Source organism: Phyllobates terribilis, unplaced genomic scaffold (assembly GCF_046119375.1).
Source record: "Phyllobates terribilis strain yellow unplaced genomic scaffold, ASM4611937v1 Scaffold_1__5_contigs__length_1240528914, whole genome shotgun sequence".
Taxonomy (NCBI): Eukaryota; Metazoa; Chordata; class Amphibia; order Anura; family Dendrobatidae; genus Phyllobates; species Phyllobates terribilis.
The window spans coordinates 306904174-306918537 of record NW_027362761.1 but is presented as its reverse complement, the minus strand read 5'-3'; the positions used below and the strand labels follow the sequence as shown (position 1 = coordinate 306918537).

General features: G+C 42.7%; 1 protein-coding gene across 3 annotated transcripts in view; it reads left to right on the top strand.

The window, feature by feature from the left end:
• Window positions 1-6305, top strand: part of RSPH14 (radial spoke head 14 homolog) — a 263097-nt gene extending 256792 nt beyond the window's left edge. For all 3 annotated transcript variants that reach the window (XM_073674086.1, XM_073674095.1, XM_073674078.1), the window contains 2 exons: window positions 5672-5808; window positions 5885-6305. In XM_073674086.1, coding sequence (XP_073530187.1) covers window positions 5672-5808; window positions 5885-6123 — 376 coding nt within the window. In that variant the 3' untranslated portion in view covers window positions 6124-6305. The remainder of the gene's footprint in view (window positions 1-5671; window positions 5809-5884) is intronic.
• The last annotated feature ends 8059 nt before the right edge of the window (window positions 6306-14364 follow it).

Sequence of the window (14364 nt, the reverse complement as noted above, 5' to 3'; positions counted from 1 at the left end):
GCTTTATCCCTATGAGACCCACCGCCATAAAAGTTACCAAGTAACTAATTGATGTATTCAGTGAGTTGAACACTTGCTATTAATTGCAGGAACTCTGGATTCGGGATATCAGTATATTCAGTTTAGCAAATAATTACTTGATAATTACTTTTCGGACAAGTGGTAGAAGCTTTGAGGTTTGACCATATTGTTTTATCAAAGCCATTATAAGAGTATTAAAGTTTAGTAACCTTGAGTGTTATTGCTTGCGGGAAGTAAGCAGAAAAAACAACTAAAGGTTAATGACAGTGTAGTCATGTTCCTAACAACACTACGATTAATCTCTACTCAAAACTTACAATACACTTGATAGTGCTAATATATAAGGGCTTTATGTAATACCAGTAAGGTACATGTTATACACAGTGCGAAACCATAAGATCAAACAGAAAAGGCCTACATACGAGATTCATTAACAGGGTTGGATAAGGGTTTCTTCTGGTAAGACGAGAGGGAGCAGGGTTGATTAGTTTCAAAAGCAGACAAAAAGATGAAGCGGACAATAAAGGAAAAAATGAGGGTCCTTTTCATTATTCCACCTTTTTCTTATTTGCCCAATTTTTGGTGTTTTTCATTTTCACCTTATTCTTTTAATTTGCACTTTTGTAAAGTCTATTTTACATACAGCGGGTGAAATAAGTATTGAACACGTCACCAATTTTGTAAGTAAATATATTTCTAAAAGTGCTATTGACATGAAATTCTAATGTGTAATCTTTTACAAATAACAAAATCCTCCAGCCTGTGGGTGCAATGATACATTAAGATTTACAAGACTGTTAGGCAATGTACACCTAGTAACTAGTCTAGGGATACCTAGCCTTTTTCTTTATGTTAACCGGTCTGAAAATGGTCTAGCCATGCTATTGCCTTTGTCACGTTGCGGTAATAATCAGATTTTTGCTAAAAATAAATGTAGGTGATGAAACTATTTACTATTGTTCTTGTAAGGTCTTAGGGGTGTGCGACTTTTGCAATTGCATCAGGTACATCAGTTACCCCTCCTTATGGAGAGGCTATAGATGGCTTGTGACCACCATGAATATTATTAGTATATTAGCTTTATTTAGACACTGACTGTACATACTGCTATTAGATTATGTTATTATGTTGGTTATTGTATGTTGGGTTATTGGAGCATTATATACTTGTATTTACTTATCAGCTGGTACTGCTATTTAGAAACTGTACAGTATATTATATTTGTAATATATGGCGGGGGCAACACCGTATATTATTATTACTGTATAGAAATGTTATTTGGCCAATGTATGGCACAATTATTTGGGCACTATACTGTACAGTGCTTATGATTAGACACACGATGGTGTAGTTATTTATACACTATATAGGGGAGCATATATAGTAGTGTATTGTGGGCCAATCATTGTAAGGTCTCCTACTCTTGTCTTTGCTGGTCTTTTTTTCTGGATTGTATCCCTTTCTTTTTGTCTGTGATGTGAGTTAAATAGAAAAGAAATTCATATTCTTTAAAATTCTTAAAGACCTGTCACCATTGTTTTTGTGGCCATAGTTTTTGCTACTATTTATCAGGTGACAGGTCCTCTTTAAATAGCAATGTTTAACCCCTTTACCCCCGAGGGTGGTTTGCACGTTAATGACCAGGCCAATTTTTACAATTCTGACCACTGTCACTTTATGAGGTAATTACCCTGGAACGCTTCAACGGATCCCGCTGATTCTGAGATTGTTTTTTCGTGACATATTTCGTGACTTCATGATAGTGGTAAAATTTCTTCGATATCACTTGCATTTATTTGTGAAAAAATCGGAAATTTGGCGAAAATTTAGAAAATTTTGCAATTTTCAAAATTTTAATTTTTATGCCCTTAAATCAGAAAGATATGTTACACAAAATAGTTAATAAATAACATTTCCCACATGTCTACTTTACATCAGCACAATTTTGGAACCAAAATTTTTTTTTAGTAGGGAGCTATAAGGGTTAAAAGTTGACCAGCGATTTCTCATTTTTACAACAAAATTTACAAAACCATTTTTTTAGAGACCACATCACATTTGAAGTGACTTTGAGGGGTCTTTATGACAGAAAATACCCAAAAGTGACACCATTCTAAAAACTGCACCCCTCAAGGTGCTCAAAACCACAATCAAGAACTTTATTAACCCTTCAGGTTCTTCACAGGAATTTTTGGAATGTGGAAGAAAAAAATGAACATTTAACTTTTTTCACAAAAATGTTACTTTAGACCCAAATTTTTTTATTTTCTCAGGGGTAACAGGAAAAAATGGACCCCAAAATTTGTTGTGCAATTTCCCCTGAGCACGCAGATACCCCATATGTGAGGAAAAACCACTGTTTGGGCGCACGGCAGGGCTCGGAAGGGAAGGAGCGCCATTTGACTTTTTGAATGTAAAATTTGCTTGAATAATTAGCGGACGCCGTGTTGCGTTTGGAGAGCCCCTGATGTACCTAAACAGTGGAAACACCCCACAAGTGACCCCATTTTGGAAACTAGACCCCTTAGGGAACTTATCTAGATGTGTGGTGAGCACCCTGAACCCCAAGGTGCTTCACAGAAGTTTATAACATTGAACCGTAAAAATAAAATGTTCACATTTTTTCAACAAAAATGTTTTTCAGCCCCCAATTTTGCATTTTCATAAGGTTAACAGGAGAAATTCCACCATGCAATTTGTTGTTCAATTTCTCCCGAGTAAGCCGATACCCCATATGTGGGGGAAAACCACTGTTTGGGTGCACGGCAGGGTACAGAAGGGAAGGAGCGCTATTTGACTTTTTGAATGTAAAATTTGCTTGACTAATTAGCGGACGCCATGTTGTGTTTTGGGAGTCCACGATGTGCCTAAATAGTGGAAACCACCCCCCTCCCCCCAGTGACTCCACTTTGGAAACTACACCCCTCAAGGATTTTATTAAGGGGTATAGTGAACATTTTGAACCCAGAGGTACGACACAGAATTTGATACCATTAGGTCATCATATTGAATAAGTTGTCATTAGTCTTGAGTGCAAGTGCTCGCTATTTGAGTTTGCATCGGGTGCTGGGGTATGCACCAAGTATCACGGGTGCTCAAGTGACATGCTCGAGTCCCTGCCCTGCATGTTTCACGGTTTTTAGACACCCAATAAAAACATGCGGGGATCGCTCGTGCATGGCAAGGAATCCCCGCAAGGTTTTTTTGGTTGTATAACAGCTGCAAAACATTTGGGGCGGAGACTTGAGCATGTCACTCGAGCACCCGCTATACTAAGTGCATACCCGAGCACCCGATGCAAACTCAAGTAGCGAGCACTTGCGCTCAACATTAGTTGCCATATCGTCGTCATTTTTTTTCTTTACTTCTGAAAAAATCCCAACCCTAACCTTAGCCCAACCCTAACCCTAGACCAACCCTTGCCCAACTCTAACCCTAGCCTAACCCTAACCTTAGCCTAACCCTAGCCTAACCCTAACCCTAGCCTAACCCTAACCCTAGCCTAACCCTAGCACAACCCTAACCAATAGCACAACCCTAAACCTAGCCCAACCCTAACCCTAGCCCAACCTTACCCTAACCCTAGCCCAACCCTAACCCTAGCCCAACCCAACCCTAGCCCAACCCCAACCCTAATCCTAGCACAACCCTAACCCTAGCACAACCCTAACCCTAAAGTTTATTTTTTACGCCGTTCCTCGTGCGGTATAAGTGATTAGATGTCTTTATTCTTCAGGTCGGTGCAATTACAGCAATACCAGATTCATATCGGGTTTTTATAATTTTTCCATATTTCGGCCGATTGAGTCATGTGACGGCTTGTTTTTTCCGGGACAAGTTGACGTTTTTATTGGTATCATTTTCGGGCACGTGACATTTTTTGATTGCTTTCTATTCTGATTTTTAGAAGGCAGAATAAAAAAAAAACAACAATTCAGGAATTTTTTTTTTTATGCCGTTCTGCATGTGGTAAAATTTATAAGGTAGCTTTATTCTTTGGGTCAGTACGTTTACAGAGGTACTACATTTATATATATTTTTTTTATATTTTGGCGCTTTTACACAATAAAACCTATTTTTGTAGAAAAAAGAATTACTTTTGCATCTGTTTATTCTGAGAGCTATAACTTTTTTATTTTTTGGCCTTTTTTATTTACATTCGTCTTTTTGATCGCGTTTTATTCCGTTTTTTGTTTGGCCGTATGATGATAAAACATTGTTTTATGTTTCGTTTTTTTTTTTTATTTTTTTCACCGTGTTCACTAAAGGGGTTAACTAGCGGGACAGTTTTATAGGTCAGGTCGTTCCGGACGCGATGATACCAAATATGTGTACTTTTATTGTTTTGTTTTTTTTCATAAGATTATTTATTTATGGGTACAATATATTTTTATTTTTTTTTATTATTATTTTCCTTTTTTTAATATATTTTTGCAATTTTTTTTTTAAATAATTTTTTCACTTTCTGACATTTTTATTACTTTTTCACATTGTCCCACTATGGGACTTTCACTTTTTGTAACCTGATCGCCTGCATGGCATAGAGAGCAGCAGCTCCCTATGCCATGCAGCCTGTCAGCGCTGCACAGGGAGAAGTTACTTTGGTCGTGCACTGCGCATGACCAAAGCAACTTCCTGCCTCCTGGTGACCCAGATGTTGTCATGATGACGTCGGGTCACCATGGCAACATACGGGACCGGACTCAGATGCCGCGGGACGCCGGCAAAGAAGGTAAGTACTGCGCTTACCTCTTCTTGCCACCGGAATGCTCCGATCGATTTCGATCACAGCATTTCGGGAGTTAATGTGCCGGGAGTGGTGCGGGACCGCTCCCTGCACATAGCACTGGGTGTCAGCTGTAACAATCAGCTGACACCAGGCGGCGATCTCGCCCGCACCGCTTGTGTGTGGGCGAAATCGCCAGGGTGTACTAATACATATCAGGCCCATAAGGCCCAGGGCACAGATACGTATTAGTACGCCTTGGGCCGGAAAGGGGTTAAGGCTTGTTTACACGCTGCGTTTTTTCTGAAATCTCATTACCATGCTGCTTATTTTCACCTTTTGATTTGAACCCTTAGGCCACGTGCACACATGGAGTATTTGGTGAGTTTTCTACCTCAGTATTTGTAAGCCAAAATCAAGAGTGGGTGTTTATATTATACTTTTCCTCTTATTGTTCCGCTCCTGGTTTTGACACTGAGGTAAAAAACTCACCAAATACTCAATGTGTGGACGTGGCCTTAGGCTGTGTGCCCACGATGAGCTTTTGGTGAGTTTTTGATGTTGCAGACTTTCTGCACCCATTAAGTAAAATAGGTCACTTGCATGCTTTCGAAAATATGCAGCATAAAAACTCACTAAAAACTCATCTTCGGAAAGTAGCCTCAGAGTGTAATTTCAGATCTGCAGCATGTCAATTATTTAAGCGTTTTTGCAGTTTTTCACTTATTCAAATTAATGGGAAAAAAAACCTCAAGTAAAAACACTGCAAAAAATGCACTTAAAAAAGTGTAAAAAAAAAAAGTGTGTATTTTACGCAGCGTTTTTCCTGCCAACATTCTGGTTTTTGGTGCTAAAGAATCTGCTACAAATACTCAACGTGTGCACATACTCTGAAGTAACCTTCCCCTCTCCTGCTTCACACAGCGTGCCGCTAGAAGGAAAGGGAAGTGTGTGCAAAGCTGAAGTGATTCCTTTGCTGGTGCAACTACTGGATGATAGTGATGCTGAGGTCCGAGCTAATGTTGCAGGGGCTTTGATGTATATTACCATCACCACACAAGGTAAATCCTGGCTTAATATCAATGGGATAATCCTAATTATCATTCTAGCCCCCTCACAACCCTGTTCTTTCACCAGGTAAATACGCTGCCCTTCATTCTGGTGCCATCCCTAAGCTGCTGGCTCTTGTTAAAGATAACGACAGCAAGGTCCGACTAAACTGCCTCAAAGCATTAACAACTCTATCCGAGACTCCTGAGGGACGGAAACTTCTTCTACAGGATGTGAGTTTAATCCAAGCATGCACGGAGGACTCCAGTGAAGCAGTCAGCAGAGCGGCCTCTATAGCTGTGAGAGTCATCCAATGGAAACCATGAGCCGAATTATCCACATCACAGATCACCTTCATTATCTGTTCCTTGTGTAGATCGAGCCGTAGGATTCATCTTTTTATCTCTAATAAACCTGACTTCACTGGAAGGACTGGGCGTCTGTAGTCATGAATTAAAAAAAAACTTGTATACATTAACAAGAATAAACTACTTTAATAATCCATCCACCAGTTCTGGATACAATGTGTATTGCTTTTACGCCATTAGTTTATGTCCTGATAAGTAGTAATATGAGGTCAAGGTGTACAAGCAGCTTATAAGTCACGTAGAGCTCAATAATAAATCTTATGATTTCCTTCAGTCTGATCATAACTGACATCTTCTACGTTCTTGATAATCCAATCGAAATTCTGAGTCATTTTACAGTCACCTTTCTCCAGTAATCGTAAGTTCAATTTCTCCCTTATCACTTCCAGACCTTAATTGAGTCTTGCAACTTTATTCTTTTCTATGATAAGGGAAAGGAGATCAATATCCCTATCATAAATGTGTTGCCCATGTAAAGTCTCATCAGTCATTACGATGTGTGACGTCAATGCTTTCTTTTCTAGGATTGCTGAATTTCCTCCTGCCTGCATCCAAATGATTCATGTCTTTCCCTTTCATTGTAGCGGGCTGGAGTTTGCAATTTGCCTGTGACGGGTATGCTGCTGCACAATGCACAATCTGCGGTTTCTCCATAGACCTGTTGTTATGGGCTTATGTGATGAGGCAGATTCTCTAACCCATAAGTCATGGTGAGGAGTACTGCCTAGTGGCGATGATACTGAAGTGACCGCGGGCAAGGCCGCGCATTGGTATCTATGATCTGGCCCAGCAAGATCCCCACACACAGACTCTATCTTGATAACCGTATCTTTACTTGTATACGTTTTTAACACAGCAAAGAAAAACAATAAATGACAACCGTAAATATGCACAGTAATAACGTGTACTTATAAGCTGACACTCACTGTCCCTACTCACACGTTACCAGTCCTTTACTCCAGAAGGATGTGTCCCCCGTCGCAGGCCTGTCTGTCTTTGCAGGAGGGCGTCCCAGACGGAAAAAAAAAAACAGGAACAGCAGACTTCGCTGAAAGAAAGGAAGGGATACTTTGGCCTCTCGCCAGAGGTCCCGCTTACAGTCTCTCTGATCCGGATAGAAGCTCTGGTGGGTCCCCTTATGTAGTCCACACTCCAGTAGCAGGGAGTGTAATAGCTGTATCCTTCAGCAGTGCAGAAGCTGGGGAAGGCTCCGAGGATATGGTGTTAGATAGAAGAAATCACGTTGAGAGTCTCTCCTGCGCCACACACGAGGGCCTGCACACCGTCCTGGCTCTTTTCACAGACCACAGCAGACTCCTCGCGCGCTTTTTCCTGCTTCCCACTTTGGTCACATGACTCTCTAGGGCGGGACACAGGAGGCTCAGTCTTTTTCTCTGTCATCACACCATGCGCAGGTGCAACGTCTGGCCACAAGGTGGCAACATCATCCTGTGTAATCACTTCTGTAACAGGCTCTATATCAATTATCACAGAACAGCCAGAGCCGGCCAGCTCACTACAATACAGCGGAGCTGGGCTTGCTGGATGGCTCATAGAACATCTGGATATTCCACACAACAGATAAATAAGCAAAGCAGAAAGCACTAGATACAGCAGAACCAAATGTGTGGATGGCACTGGAACAGCAAAGCAGTACATACAGTAGCACCAGGATAGTTGAGATGAGTTGATGTTAGTAAAAATAACCCTTTCTTACTTCAAGTAAGAGCACGGTGAGGGTTGAACGGACATTCAGTATAGAATTTTGTGGATAAAACAAATCTGTTTAATTTTCATTCAAAAGTGGTTACAAAAATGAAGAAAAATCAGTTCATAGCACTCTAAAATAAGTATTAGGTTACAAAAGAGAAAACAAAACATTCATTGGTTCTTACATGTGGTCTATGAGGCTTGAAGCTTGATGTGGTCTGTGGTTGAGATTCCCAAAGAATTAGAGATCTGACCTCCAACAATTTTTAGGCCGGTTTAAATATCATTTCCTCCCATATATTCACATTAGTTACTATTTTTCCTGTTTTGTTGCCTCATATGTGGTGGTGGTATGCTTTTGTCCTGGTATCTTCAACCCTATTAGAAAAACGCCACTGACTTGTAGAATATGCATATTAGTTATTTGAATATTTCTTCATTTGGGGACACTTAAAACCTATAGTTATGACATTTAAAGGGATTGTCCACTACTAGAACACTCTCTTGAACTAAATGTTTGGCCCTGATAAAATAAAAAAACCTATACTCACCTCTCATGCTGGCGCCGTTCCAGCGTTGTCGGCACTTGTGGTCCTGGGGCTGTGATGCAGTGGAATGAAACGTGGCACCTGGCACCCAATCAGCGCTGGCATCACTGGCCCCACTTTTAGATGTTTTGAACATGAAGAGGAAGGACTGCAGCTGATCTGACTTCCTCTTCATGCTCAATTTCGTATGAAGGTGAGGACAGTGACGCCAGCACTGATTGGGCGCTGGCCACCATGTGTGATTCCACCGCGGCAGAGCCCATGAACCGCGAGTGCCGACACCGCTGGAATGGCGCCAGCACGGGAGGTGAGTATAGGTTTTCTATTTTATCGGGGTCAAACATTTAGTTCAAGAAGGGGTTGTCTCCGGGGGTTGTCTTTATGTACTGTACTTGCTATCCCCAAACAGCTATTTTCACATTTCAGTCCTATTGTTCTGACAAACAGAACAGATGTCTCTGCCAAGATTCTCAGAATAACTCACTAAAACAAAAAGTATTTGCTTGGACCCTAAGAATGTTAGATTTTAATATATGTATATATTTTTTTCATTAGAATATTAACATTTTGAGGTTGGTTATCAAGAACTTCAGTTATAGATGTTGCAGCACTAGGATACCTCAGATGAGTTCGTTATTAGGTAACTAGACGCAGCAGAATTGTACATGTTGCAGCACCAGGAATGTAGAGATGAGTTCATTATCAGGTGCCTTGTTGCAGCAGAGTTGAAAATGTGAAGAGCAATAGGAGAATAAGAGGCGAGTTTGATATGAGCTATCTTGTTACAGCAGAGTTCAAGTTCTGAAGAACACCAAAAGTAGCAGAGACGAGATGATATCAAGCACCTTTTTGTAGCAAAGTTGCAGGTGTCAACAATACAGACTTATCGGACTGAGTTTGGCAATAATAGTTGGTTGGAAGACAGTAATCTGAAGCAGCTGAACCGATATTCAGACTCCTGGCTGGTCTGTACCAAGTTGGAAGTGTGGCTTAAAGGGGTATTCCCATCTCCAAGATCCTATCCCAATATGTAGTAGGTGTAATAATAATAATATTAGAAAATACCTCCAATTAGATATGTAGTATAGTTTTTCAAAAGTTGATCTTTTTGGAAGTTGTATGTCCCATTACATCTGGAGTAGAAGTAACACAGAAAAACCAAAGACAACAAAATACCCAAATAACTGGAAGTAAATGGATAAATCACTCAGTGCATAAAAATAATTATAAATAATAAAGGGTATTTAGTTAACATAATTTTGATCAAAATAATGTAAAAGCCACCCCGCCACTTCACGGCAACCCTTATGGGACAGTCCTAACTCTAATATTAAAACCTTACCATTTGTCAAGTGACATACATATTGATAAGGGCAGAGAGACTGAACCCCTAGTAGAAGCATAGACCTGAGAGGCAGAATGAACCTTTCAGCTCAGACAAAGGGCGGCCACACCCTTTTATGCACTGAAGCACACTAAACTACAAAGAAAAAACCTGGGAGTCTGAACTGAAACGTAAATTGATGTGCATGCAAAAAAATTTCTTTGGTAGAAGTAACACAGCATATCAGAAAAGGAACATCATACCAACAGTAAAATGTTGTGGTGGTAGTGTGATGATCTGGGGCTGTTTTGCTGCTTCAAGACTTGGAAGACTTTCTGTGGTAAATGGAACCATGAATTCTGCTGTCTACCAAAAAATCCCAAAGGAGAATGTCCGGCCATCTGTTCTTGACCTCAAGCTGAAGCGCACTTGGGTTATGCAGCAGGACAATGATCCAAAACACACCAACAAGTTCACCTCTGAATGGCTTAAGAAAAATAGAATCAAGACTTTGGAGTGGCCTAGTCAAAGTCCTGACCTTAATCCGATTGAAATGCTGTGGCATGACCTTAAAAAGGCAGTTCATGCTCGGAAACCCTCCAATGTGGCTGAATTACAACAATTTTGCAAAGATGAGTGGGCCAAAATTCCTCCAGAGCGTTGTAAAAGACTCATTACCAGTTATCGCAAACACTTGATTGCAGTTGTTGCTGATAAGGGTGTCCAAACCAGTTGTTAGGTTTAGGGGGCAATCAATTTTTCACACAGGGTCCTGTAGGTTTAGATTTTTTTTCCCCTTAATAATAAAGACCTTCCTTTAAGAACTGCATTTTGTGTTTACTTGTGTTATCTTTGTCTAATATTTAAATTTGTTTTGTGATCTGAAACATTTAAGTGTGATAAACATGCAAAAGAATAAGAAATCGGGGGAAACACTTTTTTCACACCACTGTACATAACCTAACAAGCAAGTCTAAAGAGTATAGCGTATATATACACAACACTGCTAGAGCTGTCAGTGTTTGCAGCAGAACAGCCTAGTGTGTTAGTACTTATATGGTGCTGTGCCACACACTCCGCCAACCTATTCAATAGAGTCTAATGCAGATGTTGGAGTCCCTATTGGGCAGCACAAGTTTTCACGGGGCCATACTGTAAAGTGTACTGAAAAATAGATCTACTGGGATGGATATTTTCCCATAAAATGGGTGACTGATGAGCAATCCCATAGACAATGAATGGAGCGAAGATCAGGTATATGTACCTCCCCTACATTTAGGAGAGGGCTCTGCATAGTCCAAGTTTCAGATCCACATTTTCAAGCATGTTGATGGTCCCAGCAGTCAGACCCGCTTCAATCAATAAGTGATTCCTATCCTATGGGAATCCTTTAAATTACCCAAATTGTTTCTTCAAAGAGGAAGAGGACTAGAACTCTAGTGCCACCTAAAAGTCAATAGTGACCCTTTAACGAGCCTTATCACATGACTTAGGATAAAAGCCAATACCAGAAACTCAATTTGCAGACACTGTGTTTAAATTACCCATACACTTTACAGAAAAGCTGATAAAACCTGGGACTTGACATCATCTAATGTATACACGAGTGCCAAGACCGTCCCATGAAAATCAAATGGGAAAAAAACTGGAGAGACAAAAAAGCACAAATAGGGTCTTATCTGGTAACTAAGCGGTATAAATATTAAAGGTCTTCTCACCTGATAGGGTTGTTACCAGGGCCGGCTCCAGGTTTTTCTGGGCCCCGGGCGAAAGAGTCTCAGTGGGCCCCTTTAATACATACCACGATTCATGATGCACAGATACCGCAGAGAAATATATATATATATATATATATATATATATATATATATATATATATATATATATATAGTACAATGCAAAGATTTCACTTCTTACATTACATGAGCGATATCTATTGTAAATTCCACAATAGCTCAGAAGCCGGCGAATCGCTCCACACAGAATACTGGCCCCCATATAAGGCTCCATAAGGAATACTGGCCCCCATATAAGGCCCCATACGGAATACTGGCCCCCATATAAGGCCCCATACGGAATACTGGCCCCCATATAAGGCCCCATACGCAATTGGCACCCATATAAGGCCCCATACGGAATACTGGCCCCCATATAAGGCCCCATACGGAATACTGGCCCCCATATAAGGCCCCATACGGAATACTGGCCCCCATATAAGGCCCCATACAGAATACTGGCCCCCATATAAGGCCCCATACGGAATACTGGCCCCCATATAAGGCCCCATACGGAATACTTGGCCCACATATAAGGCTCCATACAGAATACTGGCCTCCATATAAGGCTCCATACGGAATACAGGCCCCCATATAAGGCTCCATACAGAATACTGGCCCCCATATAACGCTCCATACAGGATACTGGTCCCCTTATAAAGCTCCATACAGGATACTGGCCCCCATATAAGGCTCCATACAGGATACTGGTCCCCTTATAAAGCTCCATACAGGATACTGGCCCCCATATAACGCTCCATACAGGATACTGGTCCCCTTATAAAGCTCCATACAGGATACTGGCCCCCATATAACGCTCCATACAGGATACTGGTCCCCTTATAACACTCCATACAGGATACTGGCCCCCATATAATGCTGCATGCAGACTGTTACCCCCCACATAATGCCCCATACAGGCTGCCCCCCTTATAATGCTCCATGCAGGCTGTTCCCCCCACATAATGCACTATGCAGGCTGTTCCCCCCCCTTATAATGCCCCATGCAGGCTGTTCCCCACCTTATAATGCCCCATGCAGGCTGTCATCCCTCCTCTTTATAATGCCCCATGCAGGATGTACCCACCCCTCTTTATAAGGCCCCATGCAGGATGTCACCCCCCTCTTTATAATGCCCCATGCAGGATGTCACCCCCTCTCTTTATAATGCCCCATGCAGGATGTCACCCCCTCTCTTTGTAATGCCCCAAGCAGGATGTCACCCCCTCTATTTATAATGCCCCATGCAGGATGTACCCCACTTCTTTATAAGGCCTCATGCAGGATGTCACCCCCTCTCTCTATAATGCCCCATGCAGGATGTCACCCCCCCTCTCTTTATAATGCCCCATGCAGGATGTCACCCCCCTTCTCTTTATAATGCCCCATGCAGGATGTCACACCCCCCTCTCTTTATAATGCCCCATGCAGGATGTACCCCCCCTCTTTATAATGCCCCATGCAGGATGTCACCCCCCTCTTTATAATGCCCCATGCAGGATGTCACCCCCTCTCTTTATAATGCCCCATGCAGGCTGTCACCCCCTCTCTTTATAATGCCACAAGCAGGATGTCACCCCCTCTATTTATAATGCCCCATGCAGGATGTACCCCCCCTCTTTATAAGGCCTCATGCAGGATGTCACCCCCTCTCTCTATAATGCCCCATGCAGGATGTCACCCCCCTCTCTTTATAATGCCCCATGCAGGATGTCACCCCCCCCTCTCTTTATAATGCCCCATGCAGGATGTCACACCCCCCTCTCTTTATAATGCCCCATGCAGGATGTCACCCCCCCTCTTTATAAGGTTCCATGCAGGCTGTCACCCCCTCTCTCTATAATGCCCCATGCAGGCTGTCACCCCCTCTCTCTATAATGCCCCATGCAGGATGTCACCCCCTCTCTCTATAATGCCCCATGCAGGATGTCACCCCCCCTCTCTTTATAATGCCCCATGCAGTATGTCACCCCCCCTCTCTTTATAATGCCCCATGCAGGATGTCACCCCCCCTCTCTTTATAATGCCCCATGCAAGATGTCACCCCCCCATATTATGCCCCATGCAGGATGTCACCCCCCCCCCCCCATATTATGTCCCATGCCTCCATACATTAAAAAAGAAATAAAAAAATCAAATACTCACCTCCCTTCTCCTCACCTGCTGCCCGCTGCTCGGGTCCGGACTCCAGCGTTGCCGGCGTCGTCCCGCTCTGCGCTCCCTGTGACGGCTCAGGGGAGCATGCGGTGGAAAGACGTCACCGCGCCCTCTGACCTAAGACGTCACAGGGAGCGCAGAGCAGGAAGACAGCGGATCTGCGGAGGCACGGGGAGAGGTAAGTATCCGGCTGCCGGGGCCCTGAGCAAGCTGGGGGAAGGGCGGGCGCTGGCAACGCTCTCCTCCGCACACAGCCCGGCGGGGTGCGCGACCGCCAGTGGGCCCCTCTGCCTGCTCAGGGCCCCGGCACTTGCCCGGGTGCTGACGCCGGCCCTGGTTGTTACAGTCACAACTCCTATAGAAGCATGTAAGGGCTGCTGCAAGACCACTAATGGGATACAATGCAAAAGTACGATCACATAAAGAGGTGAAGCATGAAAGAGGTTTTCAAACCTCTTCATCAGGACCAAACCACAATAATCAATGAAAACGTTGAAACACGTCGATGTAAAATATCGCATTCATGCTTCACCTTTTGCGTGCGATCGTACTTTTGAACCTTGGGCAGCGCTGACTCTGAACCACCGTATTCCACATCTATTGCATCAGACTTTCACATGAAGCAGATGTCGGGTTGTCGGGTTTCAAAAGGGTGACTGGCAGTGACTTATTCCCCACCTTTACG